Source organism: Haliotis rubra, unplaced genomic scaffold (genome assembly GCF_003918875.1).
Source record: "Haliotis rubra isolate DU_JTF1 unplaced genomic scaffold, ASM391887v1 Scf52, whole genome shotgun sequence".
Classification (NCBI taxonomy): Eukaryota; Metazoa; Mollusca; class Gastropoda; order Lepetellida; family Haliotidae; genus Haliotis; species Haliotis rubra.
In genome coordinates, this window is record NW_025767213.1 from 1,366,098 (window position 1) to 1,388,203 (window position 22,106).

At 37.6% G+C, this 22,106-nt stretch overlaps 1 protein-coding gene across 13 annotated transcripts in view; it reads right to left on the reverse strand.

Moving 5' to 3' along the window:
- Nucleotides 1-915: 915 nt before the first annotated feature.
- The window catches only part of LOC124292543 (otoferlin-like), a 201,247-nt gene continuing 180,056 nt past the window's right edge, over nucleotides 916-22,106 (reverse strand). For all 13 annotated transcript variants that reach the window (XM_046729677.1, XM_046729672.1, XM_046729671.1 and 10 more), the window contains 2 exons: nucleotides 10,137-10,237; nucleotides 916-5,213 (listed from right to left, as the gene is read on the reverse strand). In XM_046729677.1, coding sequence (XP_046585633.1) covers nucleotides 5,033-5,213; nucleotides 10,137-10,237 — 282 coding nt within the window. In that variant the 3' untranslated portion in view covers nucleotides 916-5,032. The remainder of the gene's footprint in view (nucleotides 5,214-10,136; nucleotides 10,238-22,106) is intronic.

Below are 22,106 nucleotides of genomic sequence, written 5' to 3' on the forward strand. Positions count from 1 at the left end.
TGAAGCTTTGCAGTCAATGTTCATGCCTTACAATTTTTGTTGAAGCTTTGCAGTATATATTCATGCCTTACAGAGTTGAAGCCTTACAATCATTGTTGATTTCCAACAATCAATATTCATCAATTAAAGTTATTTGAGAAGCCTTACAACAATTATTAATGCCTTGCAGTCAGTGTTGATGCCTTATTGTTTGTGTGGTTGCCTTACAATGGACGCTCTACAGTCTGTGTTCAGGATTCACACCTTACACACACTTTGCAATTAATGATAATGCCTTTCTGTAAATATTGAGACAACATCTGTCTCTGCCCATCTTTCAGAAAGCTGTAGATTTTCCCCCCAAACGAATGGTCTGCTAAATGCCCTACATTTACTGTGCACTCCCTGTATATGAGTGGCATGACTCCCATCCATGTATACCCATGAAGCACTGTGTCAAACTGATAGACTCTCATGTCCACCCTTATGTCTACCAGTGGTCTGCAGCTGAAACATATCTCCAGTTTGATTGACATCCTCTACTAATCTATAGCAGAGAAATGTACACACAAACCTGGAGATATTGTCTGTATAACATGCTTTGGAAAGCAAGGAAAACAACAATCATTTAAACGTCTCATTTAAACTGTAACCTTAAAATACATATTTAAAACAGCATGAAAATTCCACATTCAGTCTAGAAGACTTCTGTTTTCTCTTACTAGAAACTAAAGGTGGAGCAGGATCCTGTGACCTGAAATGAGATCACCTATATGTCCTTCTGAACTGTATTAAATTGATTTTACTGCATTCTCACTGTGCAGAATCTGGTTCAACACATTTTACAACCTCAAAAGCAGCTACAGCAAAACCCATAGAATTTTACGTCCTTAAATGTCCCTGATGCAGATAAATGTAAAACATAATTCATTTGAAACAATAAACATGGCCTAATGCAGACATTTTATTTGGATGAGTAAATACCACTTTGGATGAATATCAAGAATGGTAGTTAGTATCCAATGAAAACAGGTGTAGAAGGTATTTTGCAATGTGACCATTCCACTATGCTTCCACACAGAGAATTCATTGATACGTTGGTAATTAACATTTGTAATATAATCCATGTCAACCAGAAGGATAGTTGATGTTTCTAGACTGAATATGCTCATTAGGAAACTCAAATGATAAAACTGTTAACAAGTAACAGGATTCAAACTCAACAGGTCATGTAACAATGTGGTGTGAATAATCTACCAATCACATCATTTCTACATATCTACAGAGAGTATGTATATAAACATCCTTACGTGAAGGCAGCTTGTCTACAAGTGGTGAAGGCATCTTACAAAAGCATGACAGTAAAGCATGTGATGGACTAGGTAATGGTTCTCACTACATGCATTCCTTATGTGACCTGATCCAAGAAATGGGATTACTTCTTGTCAACAACAAAATATTGTTTCACAAGTTGGACAAACCAAAAAATGTTTTAAATGTGTGTGACAGGGATTTTGTGCAATGACCAGTAAATGAAACTGGCATTGGCCTTTGTTTGGTGTCAGTATTGACTGGTAATTTTATACAGACAGGGTTTGATGATAACTATTTGAAAAAACGTAAAATTATGTAGTAATTTATCTCAAATCCATAACACCTTAGAACGACCTTTGAGATGCATTACACATTGAAAAGAGTTAATATAGGCACTGAAGCTCTGGTGTCGTCCTGTATGTGTAGGTTCAAGCTGTCAACATATGGAACCATGCAAGCATTCTGTGAGCCAAACACAGACACACCAACCATACTGGTACAATTAGGCCAGTACACTTTGTATACATATTCACATGAACCATAGACATACTGTACATAAGGTGACAGAAAAACACACACACTGTGGAGAACTGTATTACAGCAACTGAAGAACTGAGTCCAAATGAAGTAATTTTAGTTCTTGGAGCAAAACATTTTCCAGCATAATATCTAAAAATAATTGCATGTTTTAATTTCTGGTTGTAGTTACTTGTAGTTCTAGTTGGACATCTTCAGTGTTTGGTCCAAGGAATGGTGTTGACTTGTTGACAAGGAAACATGACACAAATTACCAAACAGTTACATATAGCAGTGGTAATTAAACTGATCATGCTCTCTGGAAACGTTTCCTCTAATGTGTTCACCCTAAAATGGAACAGGTCACATATGAATCCAAGATGGCTTCAAGATGCTCATACATGCTTGGATTTACACAAATAATATGTCTTTCTGGAAATGTCAAAGTATTTTCTATTACAAATGACAAGAAGTTTCATAGCTTTAAAGATTGATGCTGTTTGTAAGAGGTCTTACCTGATACATTGTAAGATATATGTCATCTCACTACAGTGATGATTCCAGCATCATGATGTGTTGTAACTAATATACAAGAACTAATTCATTTGTAGCGGCTTGGGTTGGATGTTGTGAATTAAGCAGCTGTCAGTCATCATGCACTGCAGTTTGCCTCCCCTAAGTACAATCAGCCACACTGAAGTGGTACTTGAATGTATGGCCAATAACTGACATCTGAAAGTGTAACTAAACATCTTTATGGGACTTGTAGTTTTGGGATATTACTGAGAAACGACTTAGGTCTTCGTGTCAAATTTGGGGCAAGATGAAGCATTACATTCACATGTACAGTCGATTCTCTTTAAGTTGGCCTGAGCCTAACTATGTACTTACATGGGCTACTGTTTCATTGATTCCAACAGTCTATCCACAACAGATTGTCATATTATTGATGCACAGACCTGTTGAGTTAAGGAACAGAGAAATATCCTGCTTGATAACAGAACATTCTGATGAACATGCTCAACATGAACTTGCAGTCAGCAGATTAAATATTTTCCAGGTTTGTTAAATGAACAAATTCTCTATGTTCAGGTGACCCAAAACATCTATCTATTGGAAGATAAAGAATAAATAAATAAAGTTTAAGTGGGTGAGTGGGCTGGGCTTAACACAGCTTTGAACAGTACCATAGTTATATTATTGCATGTCTGCTGAATCAAACATGATGGAGGTCTAGACATTTACCACACTGGTGAATCCCACATGGGTGGTTACAAACCAAGATTCATAACAGGGACAAATCTAGGATTCTTAATGACCACAGTATTCTGATACAACAAAGGGATGTAACTCTGCAAAGCAAACTGCCTTGTCTTGATTGGGCACATATAGGCCTTTTGAGGCCCAAGGTCGCCCTAAAACCTTACCTACCTACCTGCCTGCCTTGTCTTGTTCAGCTGGGACACCTGATAAATGAAAGGGGACTTGACCTGGACCCAAGTATTCAGTAGTCCAGGTGTTTTAATGACGCTGAACCTACTTAACGAGTACAGACTGTACGCATTGCTTCATCCTGTACAAAGATCTTTGGCAAAACATTGTGGCCTTAGAAATATTACAGACTGAATGTACAGCAACATTGAATAAACAGGTTGTCATGGAAATATATTTTTACAGTAAGAGTATAACATTAACAAAGTACCAAGCCTGGAGCACTCCGATCAACAGGTTCTGGGGACAGTACTTGTCATCAGTATGAACACTGTACGGGGATGTAGATACTAAGTATTTGTGCCCTGATGCAGACATTGAGAATGGGGACAAAACAACTACCTGACTACATGCTTTGTACATTTATACAATATAGAGTGGGAATGCTTGGACAAGTTCTCCTGTGCAATGTCTAAATCACGTGGATCTATATAAGTAAAACAACAATCTGTATCCTCTGTGAACAAGTTTTGTATCTGTGCACACTCAATCAAGGGTAAAATGATTTGAAAGAAAAACATTTCTCAACAATGCCTTAAATAGATGGCGACATGATGCATTATTGGGATGATAATCACTTTTTGAATAATCAATAAATTCCAATTTACTTTTTCAAGTAACATGGGACAGTTTGATTGAAACAACTTGATGTGAATATATCGCACAATAAATCATGAATAAAATTAAATGAATAAATTAACTTACCAATTAGTGTAATAATGGAACTGTCTTGCTTGAGTACTGATACATTCATGTACAAGGCATACAGAGGAACACATTTGGCACAAATTGTCAATAAACATTGTCTAATCCTTGATTGAGTGTGACAACTATCTCAACTCCTGCAAACCGTACACAGTGCTAATCTTTCTACATGATATGACATTTTGTCATGCACAGAAGATACAGGTGGCAAGGAGACATACAACAATATCAAGATGTTATTGCACAGACTTGGGTGGTGTTCCCAACATTGTATAGTTAATGGAGGTGGCCAGTCATGCTGCTGTAGACAAGGAGCTAGGTCACAAGGTTAGTTCACATCTCAGAATATTACTTCATAACAGCCTATCTACTATTATATTTAAAAACTCCTTCCTTGTTTAAGTACATTTCATCAATTAACTGACAAAAATGAAAGTGAAAATTCTATGTCCTACTGCTGTGACATTTCTGATGTTGGCTTGAACATGACTACTGGTTTGAAAGTACCTACAGACTACTTGTGAGTCGTTGCCTCGTTGAAACAGAATAAAATTGTGTAGATAATGTGATGTGAACCAAGCTCACAACTACTACATTTAAACAGTTCCACCTATTCAGGAACATCATTCTTATTGTCATGACAACACTTTATGCACCAATGCAGCCAATCAGATACCAGTTTTCATTATTTCAACCAGTCACAGTTCCAATGCATCTGTCAATACCATACTGATTGTGGTAAAATTGCCAAAGCATAAACAGATGCAGTGGTTGAAAATGCTTACAATCACAGTCGTATTAAACCAATCACAGACAGCTTTCTCTTCAAATCAACCAGTCTCATACATTGCTCACTGATTTAATTGATCCAGATTAAATTCAAAAGCCTGAGATCCATCCAATGAAAGGTCACTGGCACCAGTCTTCCAGTCACAATCCAGTATTGATTGACTGAAGGCTACCTCAAACCTCCTGGACTCCAGTAGCATTCAGTCAATCACACCGATCGTTGCCCAGTGACCAGCCATCAAGCTCCAAACATCTTCTTCACTGTGTAACCAGGCATGGAGTAGAAGAAGAGGACCAGTATGGCTGACAGAAGGAGAACGATGAACACCTTCAAGATCACCCACTTGTAGTTGTGCCACAAAATGTAACGGATGGACTTGAGCGGATTGAGGAACCAAATGAACGAGGAGTCAGGCCGGCTGGAAGAAGAAACAGTCAATTGAGGTCAACAATTGAAAAACCTGTTTTCATTCAAATATATGTAGACTTTGTTTAGAATTAACCTTAGGCAGTTTATCAGTACATAATTAAGAATCAAATGAAGAAATATTCATGCTGTCAACTTATGTTGGAAGAAGTTGAAGTGAACTGCCAAAATTTGAATCCATCAAAGGTGACTTTCATCATCTCCATATCCATGTAACTGCCATTGATTCTCAGCATTTAATTGGTTAACTAGGCAAATTTTTTACCATATATGTTTCTAAAAACCAAAAAAAATATTTGGCCATGCCCATTTATAGATTAAGGATTCATGACCAGAGGACAATGGGTGGGGCTGGTATTGCATTATTATGCTCAACTTTTTTAGGTATTGTTGTCAATAAAAAACTTTGGTTAATGAATGAATAACCAGTTTGTGAAGTTGTAACTGATGTACTTATCTATTAGAATTTACTTTAATATAAGTTTGCATTTAGAAACATTTAAAAACTTTGTGCTGATGAGCACAGTAAGCACAGTAATTCCTGGTATTCTCTACATAGGATTTGGTTTTCAGAGAGGACAAGTGACATCTACAGTTTGGAGGGTCACCTCAGGGTCAGAGTCTTATCGTTAAACAGTCTGATTACAATATGAAACCAATCTGTATGATGCATGCCACACCCCACTGCACAGTACTAGCACACAGTGTACATGCTTGGTGCAGCAGCAATGGCTGGTAATGGTTTATAATGGTATCAGTAATATTGAAACTTACCATTAAAACATTTTGGCAAACTAATATTTGATCACTCTGGTCATTCCTGTCTAACATATGATATCACTGATATTGCCAGAGCAGGGGATGTTTAGGCTATTATGCCAGATATGCCATTCACATTTGAAACATCAAAAATATGACTCAAGCGTGTCAAGAAATACAAACCATGTTCGTACATACAAATTATATTTTCGAAACAGTGTGAACCAAAAGCATAAATAAAAATGTTTTGAAAGAACTGTGGAAGTGATCTTTTTTTAAATATCAAATACACTGCAATGAAAATAAAATAATTGGCTACAGCAACAAAGCATTAATAAAGATGCCATAGTTAAAAGGTTCTCATGTATAATATGGCAATATTAGTTGGCTCCAAATCTCTATCTACCAGTGATATTGAAATATGATTGGAGCATTATCCTCTGGGAGTTCTATCTTCCAACAGAAAATGTTTACACAGGTGAGGGGAATGTTTTCAACATGTGTTTTGGCTTGTGACATGCATTTCATTACCCTCAGGCCTCCTAAACCATGGCCGTTCCATCATTCCTCTCGTCATTATGTGGCTTTAAGTGTTTTTTCACTCTTTAAAAACTTGAATTGTCTCAATTGACCCGCAGAAAAGGAACAAAATTATGCTTAGTAAATCACTAAGTAAAACAAACAGCTTAGGAGATGCAGTACTAATAAAATTTTACTGCATATTTGGGTACCCAATTTATTTCTGGTACTTAACTATCCTGTACTGAATCTAATGAAGCACATCTTGTATGTTAAGCAAGATGCATGTTTAGATCAATGTTTTCTCTTTTGGAAAACTAGGAAAATAAGCAAAACCAATTTTAACTGAAATTGTTATAATCATATCATAATTGTCTAGACACCTTTCTAAAAAAAATTATGACTGAGCATCCCACTCTAAATGCGAGAGTTGAAGTAAGCAATGATTCATAAACAATTATTTCAGTGGGTCTTAACATGCAAATGATACATTCATATATATATATATTTATGGACTCGACAATCAAACTCCAGCTAGCCTATGACTGGTATGTTGGTGTGGACTAAGTTGGTTCAACCCTCCAACTCCCTATTCCTGCTCAGTATGTCCCAGCAAGTCACAGATCAGGTACAGACTGCACTGTTCAGCTAATCCTACCAATTCATGAAAAAACCCATCACTCATCTAAATAATCCTCCCTATGTCCCCACCAAAAACAAGCATTATTTGCCCAAATTGTGAAAAGACTAGTGTGAGAGAACTGACAAGGGAGAGGTTTTGGTTCTTGTTGTGAAGTTAAAGGCAATGATGAAGGAGACGTAAGATAAGATAAAAGCGACCTTGTTTCCAGACCTACATGCCATATAGTATATCTCTCTGAACTCCTCCTACTCACAATGAAATCACAATCTCACCATTATCAAATCCACCCTCATTAAAGTTACCATGGTTTCCATTGTAAACAAATAAAACGAAATAAAACAATTGTGTTTATCGTGACCATTGATGGATACGCTGGATTAGTTGATCCCATAATGCAGCCTCCTTTCCTCTCTCCCTGACGCTAATCCAGCCAATGGGGAATAATAGAAATGCTGCGATGATTGTGATCTTGGGATTTCCTCCAACCCTGACCTTTCACCTTTGCCTCATTAATCAAGATTGCAATTTCCTGTAAAATCTGTGTTTTTAGCCCTATTATGAAGTCTGTCCCACCCATTCAACTGAAAATGATTTGTCAAATCTTGTCACAAGACGGTTCCCCGTTTCCTTAATGAAAACAACTTCTGTGGATGGTTATGCAAGGTAACATAAGTGAACTAGGTACAGGACAGATACACTTCAACTCTCCGACAAGCGAGACCACATCTGTCCACATTACATACTAGCTTGGCAAAAATAAATGAAGAAAAGGTTTAAAACAAACTGTTCCCTCATTTGTTACACCTGAGATTCAGGATACAGGTTAAGTGATTGATTGTGTTCATATCTGTCTCAACAGAATGCTGTCAACGATATGTCAAACAAACTGTTAGTCAAATTACTTTATAGCAGTTTACACATTCTCACATTTCACTGCACTAGCTTTCTTAAAGTGAAAAACAAAACAGGACAATCCAGTGTAAAATACAAACTAATTTGGTCACAGCATAAACCTGCTGAATATTAGTACTGACCTGGTGTTTCATGACTCTTTTTGCGAATATTACAAATATGGAGATTTTGGATATTTAATTTCAGGTTATTTTATAAAATTAATTATTTCTTCTAAATTAAGGAATTACATAATGATGTGTTGTGTAGTGGAAGAAATGAAGCAAGAAGGACGATGTTTGGGGCACTTGAGTTTCTGCTTATAGTGTCGTTCTTAAACAACTTGAAGCTGTAAATAATTGTTAGCATGTAGATTTTGTTAAGGATCCATTGATTACAAACACTTGTAGTGTTCAGACACAATATAACCTATATAACATTCACAGCAGTGGTAAACTTACTATTTCAACATTTTCTGCACTGAGATTTGAACTTAACCAGATATATTTCTGTGAATATGAGTGTTTTTCATTAGTTTATCTTAGTCATGTTGCTGAGTACATACTACCTACCCAGTTTAATATGTTGAAGTTACTGGATCATCCTATAATCTTTACATTGGAAGGTCACACGGCTTGAAACTTGAGGTAAGTAACTGATACCTATACATTCTAAATATTGGAAATATTGTAATAAACATGGTTCAAACTAGTACCTGGTACATTTTTATCTTTCAAAGTACTTGATTTATTTCAGCTTCAACAAGTATGAGAATCAATGCAATAATCAGCGGACCATCAGCGAAAGGATGACAGATTTTCACATGGTTCAGTGTTCATTTAGTGGACAGGTTTTCAGAGTTTGAATGGCATGATGGATGTTCTGAAGGCTGTGTATGATTTGATTTTAGATGCTTGTGTTTGGCTAGTATACTGATTTTCAGATGAATAGTAGGTATTATATAGACACAACTGATTTTCATATGGCTAGTAGGTATCTATATGGCATAACTTATTTACAGCTGGCTAGAAGATATTTGAATGGTATAACTGATTTTCAAATGACTTGTGGTTGAATGGTACGTTGAATTTCCTGATGTTAAGTATTTGACTTTATGATAATTTTGAGATGGCTAGTGGTTGAATGGTAAAACCAATATTCTGATGGCTAATTGTTGAATGATAAAAATGATTTCAGATTGCTAGTGTTTGACAGGTAAGGTGGAATTTGAGATGTCTAGTATTTAATTGGTATGATATACTTTCAGATGGCTAGAGTTTGAATGTTTCTCTGATATGGACATACAAAACTCAAAAGTGGTTTTCAGATGTATGCTTTATGTATTAAAGGAATAAGCAACAGATCGTAATAAATTGTTTAAATTTTCAGTAAAAAGAAAAAAAAGGGTGTCTTCATGAAGAAAGAAAAGTATGGCAGGGTGTCTTCATGAAGAAATAAAAAGAGGCAGGGTGTGTTCATGAAGAAAGAAAGTAGGGTGGGGTGTCTTCGTTAAGAAATAAAAGGAGGGCAGGGGTCTTCAAGATGAGGATTGGATTTTAGATCTTAAAGAAGTCTAGGGCATGATGAGACATTTTCTTGAAGAGTAGGGCAGGGTGTCTGGTCTTCAGAGGGCCGAGACAGGCTGTAAGGGCTTTGTGAAGGTCATAGAAGAGTATCAAGTCTTAGGCTAGGGCAGGGTGCCAGGTTTTCAAGAAGTCAGCTAGGGCAATGTATCTGGTCATCATGGGGATGCCAGGGCATGGTGCCAGGTCTTCAAGAAGTCAGCTAGGGCAATGTATCTGGTCATCATGGGGATGACAGGGCATGGTGCCAGGTCTTCAAGAAGTCAGCTAGGGCAATGTATCTGGTCATCATGGGGATGCCAGGGAGGAGAATATAGGTAGAGGGTGTCGTGTTGTCAAGATGAAGAGTAGGGCAGAGCATCATTTCTACAGAGGAGGAGGATATAGGGAGAGGGTGTCGTGTTGTTAAGAGAAAGGGTAGGGTCGGGTGTCAAGTATCCCGAAATCGTCAAAAGAAGTGTAATTTTAGAATCTATATCATCAGATGAAATAACAGTTGTTTGATATCAGTTAATCTTACTTCGGTTTTTCCAGTGGGTCTGGCTCATTCCGCCCCAGTCCTGCAGGGTGTTTCTCGGCCTCCTCTACAGACAGCAGATGCAGCTCTGCCTCGACCTTCCCCTGAAGTAGAACAACATCATGAAAAGTCTAAGGCAAAGCCACTCTCATTGGATATATAGCTAACTGTGACCATCTTAACATGGACAGTCATGACAGAAGCATGGTGAATAGCTGGTAGATTTCATGGGGATTCCTAGTAATATATAGTTCCCAGCGTACTAACCTTGTCCTAAAGGTAGGTCAAATTGTTGATAGTGGATAAATATATCTGTATGGGTGATGTCTGGAATGTACTTCAAATTCCTGGTCCATCTGCACAAGAATCTATTATCGTTTGACTGATCTATTGCCATGAATTCAATGAGAGTTATACCAATGAAAAATTACAGACTAACCAATCTAATTCCAGAAGAGAAAAACCAAGGACACTAGTTTTGATAAGCAATAATTGTTTCACTTTAAGAAATATTTTATATGGCCATTCTGTATTTCATCAAAAGGGTGTTGGGGTAGCGTAGTGGATTAAGTTTTTGCTCACCCATGTTCAAGTCCCGACTTGGGTACAATGTGTCTGATATTCCAGAACAATGATATTGGTACAACATAAAACCACATTCACTAACACATCCAAAAATGGAGGACATGTGTTTTGGTCACAAATTCAGTTTGGTATGGATGAATATTTTCAGCTGTGACCCCCATATATAGTTTCCCTTACCAACTTGTCATGTCCATAGACTCCATCAAGATTATGTTATCCCAATATACACAACCATGTATATCAAAATGCTGACCTTCCAGTTTCTAAAATTAATATGCTCCAAAAACAGAGAAAAAATATTTCTCACTACACACATGGGTATCTTCAACTACAGTTTGAGATATACAGGATCTGATACTGCACACATAGAAGTAGAGATGTGAAATAAGAAAGTAAATATCTAAGGAAAAGCTCTACACTAAGTGAAAATGCTAATTCAGAATGTTTTCCATTCTTTGTGAGTTTTAAATATTATAGACTTGATTCCAACCCTGTTACAATGTCTCTCTCTGGCCCCGACAGCAGATGGTGATATTTCTAAGTATAAAACATTGGCTGCACATTTATTTTCTCAGTGAAATAGAGGAATAAGCGTTTATTTGGAATCCACTTTGTTGTGAGTTGGTTGTCTGGAGGGCTTTTTCTGAGTGTTGCACATTTGCTTTTGTAATACAAGTTGTGTAAAGGAAAGGCACCTCCTGTTTTATAACAATCTATTGTCGGGGCAGGGGAGATACTGCAGGCCATTTCCCAAGAATGAGGCTTCAAAATAAGGTCACCGTATAACACAATATGTCGGAAATATTCCATACCATTTAGGATGATTGTGAAAATCAAAATCTTCCAATTGTTAAAATATAGAGAACATAATCACATAATTTATGATAATTATGATTATGCAATCTTTTACACAACCAGTACATCTCACAAGAAAATATGCACATGATTCTACTAAATCATGTTATGAATAAAGGATCTCGTTCACATAATTGTAGTTTTCAATAACATGACATTTATTGAGACTGAAATGAAATATAATGGTAATCAGATGCTTTTTGGGCGTTATTTCTACTGATGAAAAATGGGCAAGAGCTATCACGCAATGACCTCTGAGAGGTCACTTACAAAAGTAGGGGAACACATTTACGCCTATAACCTGGGAACAAAAACAGCTGAGAGTCACTGGAAAATTTTATGTGAGATTTTAATCTACCTTAAACAAGCCAAATTAGCTTTCAAGTTGGATTGAGCAGGCATAACTAGCCAATATTGAAAGAGTAATTTGGTGAGGTTGTGATATGGTGGAGACGGAATGACAGATATAAGTAAAACGGCTTCAGTAATAGGCGAGGTGGTGTGGTGGTACCAGTGACAAGAATGCCAGATAAGGAGGAGGAATCATGGTTGGGGCTAAGAAAACAACTCGTTACAAGGGAAGAAAGCAGACTGCATTCGCTGGACTGTCAGTTAGAGTTTATCACCATCATCAAGAATTTCTTTGAATTCTGCCTCTGTTCTCTGTCTTCCCTGTTCTTTGTGAGGCTCCAAAACTTTGGTAAGTGATGGGGAAAGGTTGGGTGTGCTGAAGAGAGTGGAATAAGTGGTGGTAGTGGTTATTGATGGAACAAAGGAGGAGGTCTAGTTCAGCGGGCTTTTACAATTTGTCTGGCTGCTTATTGTAAATACATAACATTATTCTGTGTATAAATAAGAAAAATGTGTTATATGATACACATAATCCTGAAGGATACCAATATTGGTCTGAAAAATCTCATGATGTGGAAAAACCTGCTGAAGATGAGCTCATGACAGCAGTTGTGTTACTATCCAGCAATGAAGATAGGCAGATGAAATCATGTTATTTGCTGAGGTTAAAAATGGGCAGATATAGTATGACCAGAAATTATTGAGAATTTTAGGAATATGTTTAATTGGATTTCTAGTATAAACAACCTTGACCAGCTATCAAGTGCCTGGTTACATTCAAGAGAGACAACTCCCTTAATCCTTTTTCATTAGTTTGTGAAGAGTTATCCCCCTTTGTTTACTTGCTAGCAGACGACAATTTCAGTGATCCTCAGTATGGATGATTTAGAGAAGAGGAAGTTGATTTTAGAGTATTTTAACAAGGACATCAGATCAGCTCAAGTGATTTCAAGTAGAACAGGCATCCCTTGGTCCACTGTTTATCGTGTTTTGAAAAATATTGCAAATGGATATGGCATTGAGCACCATGGAGGCGCAGGTAGGCCCAGAAAATTGACTGTCGGTGACAGGAGGCGGCTTGGTATTCTTGTTTCTAAAAACAAACGAAGGAGTTTAGAAAACTTAAGTCTGGATATGATTGATAGAGGAACTGTGGCTGTCTGTAAGGAGACAATTAGAACTGAGCTGCATGCAATGGGTTGGCAGAAAAGTCGAGGAATTCCATCACCGATCATGAAACCTGAACAAAAGGAGCGAAGGTTGAACTGGTGCTTACAGCATAGAAATTTTAACTGGGACAATGTGATTTTCTCAGATGAAAGTTCTGTGTGGCTGTTTCCTGATACACTGAAATTCTGGACCAAACAAACTGAAAAACCTTTGTATCAGCGCCAAAAGTACTGTCCAAAATTTAATGTGTGGGGTGGTGTATCTGTTAGGGACAACGCCCCTCTGTGTATTTGAAGGGAATATGAACAGTGAGCGGTACACAGATATTCTCGAGGGACATTTACTTCCATCTGCTCACGTGTTTTATGGAAAGTTTTGGATTTTCCAGCAGGACAACAACCCAAAACATCGTTCAAAGCATTCACAGGCCTGGTTTCGGACCCAAAATATGACATTATTAGATTGGCCAAGCTATAGCCCTGACCTAAATCCAATGGAAAATGTTTGGGGACATATGAAGGAAAGTGTCAATAAGAAAAATCTGACAAATATTGCTGAAATGAAAGAAGAGGTGGTCTGATATTGGGACAGCATGGACCACGACTTTCTAACTTCTTTGATCTGTAGTATGCCCCACCGCATTGAAGCCTGCATTGCTGCCCATGGTGACTTGACAAAATACTAACTGTTCACCTGTCTTTGAATCTGGAGTTATTTTCTGCTAATATTCACATTTAATATGTGAGTAATGAGTGAAATTTTTTTTTTTAAATTACAATCTTAAATTCTCAATAATTTTTTTTTTTTTAAATTACAATCTTAAATTCTCAATAATTTCTGGTTGTACTGTAAAATCAGTGTTATTATCCAACAACAAAGACGGGCAGATGCAATCAGTGTTATTTACTGAGACTAAAGATGGGCAGGTGAAATCAGTGTTATTTACTGAGACTAAAGATGGGCAGGTGAAATCAGTGTTATTTACTGAGGATAAAGATGGGCAGGTTAAATCAGTGTTATTTACTGAGACTAAAGATGGGCAGGTGAAATCAGTGTTATTTACTGAGGCTAAAGATGGGCAGGTGAAATCAGTGTTATTTACTGAGGCTAAAGATGGGCAGGTGAAATCAGTGTTATTTACTGAGACTAAAGACGGGCAGGTGAAATCAGTGTTATTTACTGAGACTAAAGATGGGCAGGTTAAATCAGTCTTATTTGCTGAGATTTTAGATGGGCAGATGAAATCAGTCTTATTTGCTGAGGCTAAAGATGGGCAGGTGAAATCAGTGTTATTAACCCAGACTAAAGATGGGCAGATGAAATCAATGTATTTTGCTGAGGCTAAAGATGGGCAAGTGAAATCAGTGTTATTAACCCAGACCAAAGGTCCGCAGATGAAATCAGTGTTATCATACCAAAGTCCATAGATGGGATGGTGAAATCAGTGTTGTTATCCCAGACCAAAGATTGGTAGGTGAAATATGTGTTATTACCCCAAAGCACATATGGGTAGTCAATAAATGTTATTATCTAAGACCAAAGAAGGGCAGGTTAAAATCAGTATTATTATCCAAGACCAAATATGGGCATGCAGGGGAAATCTGTGTTATTTCTCAAGACCAAAGATGGGATGGTGAACAAGTGTAATTATGTTGTCAAACACCAGATTGTTTGGTCCAAGGATGATTATTTACAGAGCGCCATCATGTAGCTTCAATATTGCTGATTGTGGTGCTACATAACAAACAAAACTTTCTACACGAGTCTGCAGATGACCGGGAAATCACTTTCATCACTGACCAATAGCTCAAAACAAGTCTAAGTTTTCAAATTAACTCTCCCATAAAATGTGTGGAAGTGACAAAAGGAAATTATGGTTCATAATTGTTCTCTTTATGACCATAAGTGATCTTTCCTACAGTACAAAGCCTATAAAACCAATTGCAAAACACTGACAACATGGGTTGAAGACCTATAAGCAAATACATGTGTTGCCTCTGCTCTTATCCTCAGGTAATAACTGCATTAATGAGGCAATTCTAGTGCAAGCTTGTCTTCATGTTTGACAGAAGAAACATGATAATAACTGTAATTTTCAATAATAGTTTATTAGCAGTAATTCCACAACCACAATATTCAGAGTGAATATAAGTTAAAAATATTTACTTTATAGCCACATAATGAACCGTTACCAGTATTTTACCTTCTTACGCAACATGAAGTATAAATGTAGATATATGTCAAAATATTGTACTAAAATGGACTGTTCCCATTTTGGAAATTAAATCACTTGTTTTACAGGTGTGCATGTCACTTTCTACCCCTATAAGCTTCTATCATCATCCACCCTTAAGACAATCTTCTGATAATCATGTCCACCATCATATATATCTAACAATTCATTTATCCACTCCTTTTCCTTCAAATAAATAAATCACTGGAAGCAAATAATTAGTTTTTATCCAAAACATAAAAAACAACAACAAAAGACAGAAATAGGTACAATACAATAATAATGTAATTCATTATTATCTTGAATTATTTCTTAAATTTTCCATTCAACTTTCAGATTATTTGAAAATATAGTATGTATAACATTTAATTAAATTGGTCTGACCTAATTATGGAAACAAAGTAGTGTTTAAATATGCTTATATGCACTCTGCTTAGAGACTGATGACACCACGCTATACATTTTTTTACTGTAATCCTGTAGTTTATAGTTCTCATCAATCTCGTCATCCGCCAGTGTAAGTGATTCACCTCATTATCTTCAGTATTATTTAGTATCTCAGCACTTGCCTCTGTAACTGCACCTCTTGATACAGCATCTCTTTCTTCCTTACATCCTTATCTTAGGTGTAAGGGAAAATAATTGTGATGAAAAAGCTAATAGGATGGAAATCTCAAGTGTCAAAAACATTGTGATTTATAGTTCATGAAATAATAAGTGGTGGAAAACATTTAAGCAATTACTATTGCTTCTTAAAATGACATCCTTTGTTCTTCGAGCAATGCCTCATGAATAAACAATGAAGCAACATTTTATCAGGTATGATATACCTGGTTTTCTTGCCAGACAACTAAATAATTCATGTACATAGTATTTGGCAGCCTCTTGTCAAAAGCGATCAGCTGTCAGATGTATTTCCAGCTTGTCATTGTCCATAGTAATCCTTGAACGGACCTGCTTCTGCCTGACATCTAACACCCCTCATATTGCACATGGTAGTAACAGACAGTTCCCTGATTTGAAACAGCAGTGTGTGCGACAATAGGGACTTCCATATATCACGAAAAAATTGGATTATTATTCAGATAAATATGAAAATATTACATAAGAATATTGATGCTTTACTAAAAATTACTGTTAATTATTTTTTAATATTTACAATCATTGTCACCTGAACACCATCAAAATCATTGTTTGCTTCAAAAGCCAGTAGGGTTCATGTAAATGGTGCACAGCAATTGAATTTTTTATCAAATGAAGTAAAACTTGAGTAAAATAAGGAAATATAATATTGTGACCATCTGTCACATATGTGATGTTTGTCTTTCTTCTTGTTGTTTGATGCCCACTAGACTTCCCAAAAACCCCACCCACAGGAAAACATTTCATATATCAATACAACGGCTAGATCTATATGGTCTTACTTAGCATTTCAATTTTTGCACATCTATTTCAGCATGTCTATATAGAACTGCTCTTTTCTATTCTGTAAACAGTCAGAATTCTATTACAACGACTCATCCAAATCCATTGTTTTAAAAGCCCTTTTAAGACAGAGAAACATCACTGTAGAAACATAGACAATTCTTAACAAAAGAAAATATAAAATGTTGTGAGTCAACAGTGTTCGTTTGGCCAGAGTGAAACACGACAGTGTGAATCAATTTGCTGCAATGACTTTCTTAAGCTGTGTACCTAATCACAATAATGAAAAGACCTGCACAATTTCCTCTTCATCATTTTGTTCAGCAGTACAAATTGAAATCTGACAGGGAGGCTCCTCTCTCTGCAGGCCCTAGTAATTTTCTATCTTGGGTGATTTCCTCGAGCCAAGCTAGGCCTATTAACATCGCAGCAGTGTCGTGTTACAATAATCATAACATCACTTGCTCATGTCCCAAGGTGTGCCCAGCCTCCATCTACTATGTACTGCTAATGGTTATTACAAATATTTCACCTCTGTGTAGCAGATTACGATTCTGTCTCTCTCCAAGGCTTCTCCTGAGATGGCGGGTGATTTGTGCTGGACCCACCGTCACTATGCTGTCGCCAGCACAATCAGGGACAACACACTCCCGTATTAGACATGTCACCCCGAAATGATGTATGGGACAAATACTGAATATTACACGCTGCTTCATGTATTTGCAATTGTGTTTCTGCGCTAATTCTATGTCTCCGGACTCTTCTCTCGCCGTGTACACAATGCATTCACTTACAACACATTGCACTAATGATTTCAGAGCCATTCACCACCATTATCACCAGTTTCCAGTTCTGCCCTAGGGGGAAGTCCCTCTTTTAAAGTGAGCGCCTACATAAACTCATCCTTGCACTCGCGCCATAATGTGCCTGGGAGTGGTGACAGAGTGTCTATATTCATCTCCACAACTTACGGCCACTAATCACACACACAAATAACCACATTACTACAAAACATCAAACACATTTATCTCTTTTGTCATTTGTTCACAAAATGATTTTTATTTTTGAAAAATTATCAACTACATTACATTAAAACCATTACTAGAGGAAGACCTTTATAGTGTTTAGAATTCTATAGTTATTCTAGAGCGTTTTGTAAAATATATGCTAGTACTGACAATATTATATATACAACACAAATTATCATGAATCAATCTTAATATTACAATATGACATAAGTCTTCTTTAACTACACAATTTCATGAAAACATAATATTTTAATTCATAATTAATTGAAATACTTTTCATACAATCTCATAATCAAGCATGATCTGTACATGTTTCAGCATAGAAAGGTTGTTTGTAAAATTCATATTTTACAATAACATATTGTTCAAACTATTCACTAAATATTTGATGCTTGAAAAAAATATATATGCACAAGAAATCAACAACAAAAATATTTAATTTCTTAGAAGGTTCCTTTCATGTTGAAAGTGCAGAACTGGCAGCCATTTTGGATATAAATGAAAAGATATGTTCTATTGTTGTTTTTAGGACATAATATTTTGTCTTTGTTGATGTGTGCTTGTTCAACAAATTTTTATAGACAGATAATAGATATTCAAGATTTACAAATTTCAATTTTATTCTTTCTGAAACACTTGGTAGGTAGGTTGCAAAAATATTTGTTCCATGTTGAGTACATAAAAAATTGTTTTTGCAAACACCTGGTGTCATCACTGATTTGAAGTTGTCCATTCCAATGATTTGCCTAGCTGTTTTGTCGTCTACACTAAATGGAATCTATTTCTGAGGACAGTCAAAACTAGTTATTATTTTGCACTGATGCTTTATATTTACACTAGTGGGCAAAAGTGAAGCTACTGTGGCATGTAAATAATGCAGTCTATAACTAGTGGTTGATAGCAAGAGCACTGATCTACATCACTACTGGGGGTAGCTGCACTCAGTAGACACATGACCCTCATCCTAGTCAGCTCTTACATATGGTGGTGGTGGGGGTGGGGGTGGGGGGATTATGGGCCCATCTGTCCAACAGTTCAGGTTGCCATGGTGTCACTTCTGTAGTCTAAATTGTATATTCATGCTGTATGATTACAGCAGCACAACAAAAATTCATTTATTCAGATAAACATTGTGTAAACCTCCACATTTATGTGAGGCATACATAGTGATTTTCTAGTCTCGAGGAAATATACCATCATTACCTAGCTTTGTCACATATGGGCCTGTCATTGTAGACTTTGTCTCATGTTGTGGACGAATGTGATTGCAACCAACTGGTCTGTCAATGACCACAGACTTAACAGACAGAACACTGATTGCTAAGTGTCATACACACTCATTGTATTTACAGTCAGTAATGAGTATTTGTTTGTATCAACACATATTAGGTAAAATCAATTGTTTAAAAAGACAGATTATGCTATTTTGTCATTTTTCACAATACAGACACACACCCCACCCACACACAACACAGACAAGTCCCCACATACACCCAAAATAACACAAACAGTTCCCCCCCACACACACACACACACACACAACACACAACACAGACAGTCCCCAACACACACACACAAACAGTCCTCCCCCTACACACAACACATACACCTAATACACAGAACAACACACACAGTCCCCACATACACCCAGAACAACATACACCCAGAACAACACACACAGTCCCCACATACACCCAGAACAACACACACAGTACATACACCCAGAACACACACAGTCCCACATACACCCAGACACACACACACAGTCCCCACATACACCCAGAACAACCACACCCAGAACAACACACACAGTCCCCACATACACCCAGAACACACAGTCCTCTACATACACCCACACAGTCCCCACATACACCCAGAACACACACACACCTCCCCACATACACCCAGAACACACACAGTCCCCACATACACCCAGAACAACACACAGTCCCACATACACCCAGAACAACACCCACACACACAGTCCTCACATACACCCAGAACAACACACACAGTCCTCACATACACCCAGAACAACACAGTCCTCACATACACCCAGAACAACACAGTCCCCACATACACCCAGAACAACACAGTCCCCACATACACCCAGAACAACACAACACAGTCCTCACATACACCCACCCAGAACACACAGTCCCCACATACACACAGTCCTCACATACACCCAGAACAACAACACAGTCCCCACATACACCCAGAACAACACCCAGTCCCTACATACACCCAGAACAACACAGTCCTCCACATACACCCAGAACAACACAGTCCTCACACAGTCCCAACACATACACCCAGAACAACAACACAGTCCCCACATACACCCAGAACAACAACACAGTCCCCACATACACCCAGAACAACACACACAGTCCCCACATACACCCAGAACAACACACAGTCCCCACATACACCCAGAACAACATACACACAGAACAACCCCACATACACCCAGAACAACACACACAGTCCTCACATACACCCAGAACAACACACACAGTCCCCACATACACCCAGAACAACACACACACAGAACAACACACATACACCCACACCCACACACAGTCCCCACATACACCCAGAACAACACACACAGTCCCCACATACACCCAGAACAAACACACACAGTCCCACATACACCCAGAACAACACAGTCCTCACATACACCCAGAACAACACAGTCCCCACATACACCCAGAACAACACACACAGTCCCCACATACACCCAGAACAACACACAGTCCCTCACATACACCCAGAACAACACAGTCAGTCCCCATACACCCAGAACAACACAGTCCCCACATACACCCAGAACAACACACACAGTCCCACATACACCCAGAACAACACACAGTCCCACATACAACCCAGAACACACACACAGTCCCCATACACCCAGAACACACACAGTCCCCACTACAGAACACACACACAGTCCCAACATACACCCAGAACAACACATACACACATACACCACAGAAGAACACACACAGTCCCCACATACACCCAGAACAACACACACAGTCCCCACATACACCCAGAACAACACAGTCCCCACATACACCCAGAACACACAGTCCCCACATACACCCAGAACAACACACACAGTCCCCACATACACCCAGAACAACACACACAGTCCCCACATACACCCAGAACAACACAGTCCCCACATACACCCAGAACAACACAGTCCCCCCAGAACAACACAGTCCTCACATACACCCAGAACAACACACACAGTCCCCACATACACCCAGAACAACACACACAGTCCCCACATACACCCAGAACAACACACACAGTCCCCACATACACCCAGAACAACACAGTCCTCACATACACCCAGAACAACACACACAGTCCCTACATACACCCAGAAGAACACACACAGTCCTCACGTGCATCCAGAACTACACACACAGTCCCCACATGCATTCAAAATTGAAAACATATTATTCCACTTTCTGACAAGTTAAATCAATGTCCAGATGAAAATAGAGATCAACTCTTTTTCAAAAAACATTAGAATAATTTGTCTTTTACAAAAATCCATACAGCTCTGAAAAAAAGTGTCTCAAATGTGAACATATTTATCCCATTGTTTTTTACTGCTGTAAAACCTTGAAGGTTTTCTTTGTTTTTACATCTCAACAAGGAAGTAATTGTTGATGTGTTACTGTTTTAGTATTCTCGTTATCTTGCTTAAATCTTTATTTCTAATGATTAAGGTATTGATCTATAAAACTTTAGCATTTAAGGTGAGCCGTCGAGTACTTTTTGTTATAAAACAGTAAGACATATATTATACATTTTGGAAAGATTTGCTAGCATCTGTGATTAACCAATCAGAATTTGATAAATATATCTTAAGGGTAATAATATTAGTTACACAGTATTTTGAAAGGGTGTACAGGACTGCAAGACCCTTGTAAATTATGTATATGTACAGAATTTACAAGGATCTTACAGTCCCATACACCCTTTCAAAACACCGTGTGACGAATTTATTACCCTTAAGATCTTATAATTTAGCTTATCTTTATACAACAACATTCAACCTTTGGCAGAATGAGACGCAAAACGTTTCGCCATGATTTTTCCTGAATGTCATAAAGGGAGATAACTTGGGATGGCTTAGTTTATGATAAAAATTATCGAATTAGAGTTTTTTTAAATGACAAATGAAATACAGAAACATTTTATTTTTAGGATATGTCAACAAATAAGAAATGATGGCAATAGTTTTATTATGGCAATAGTTATATTGCTCTGTTTATACTCATAATTATACACACCAAC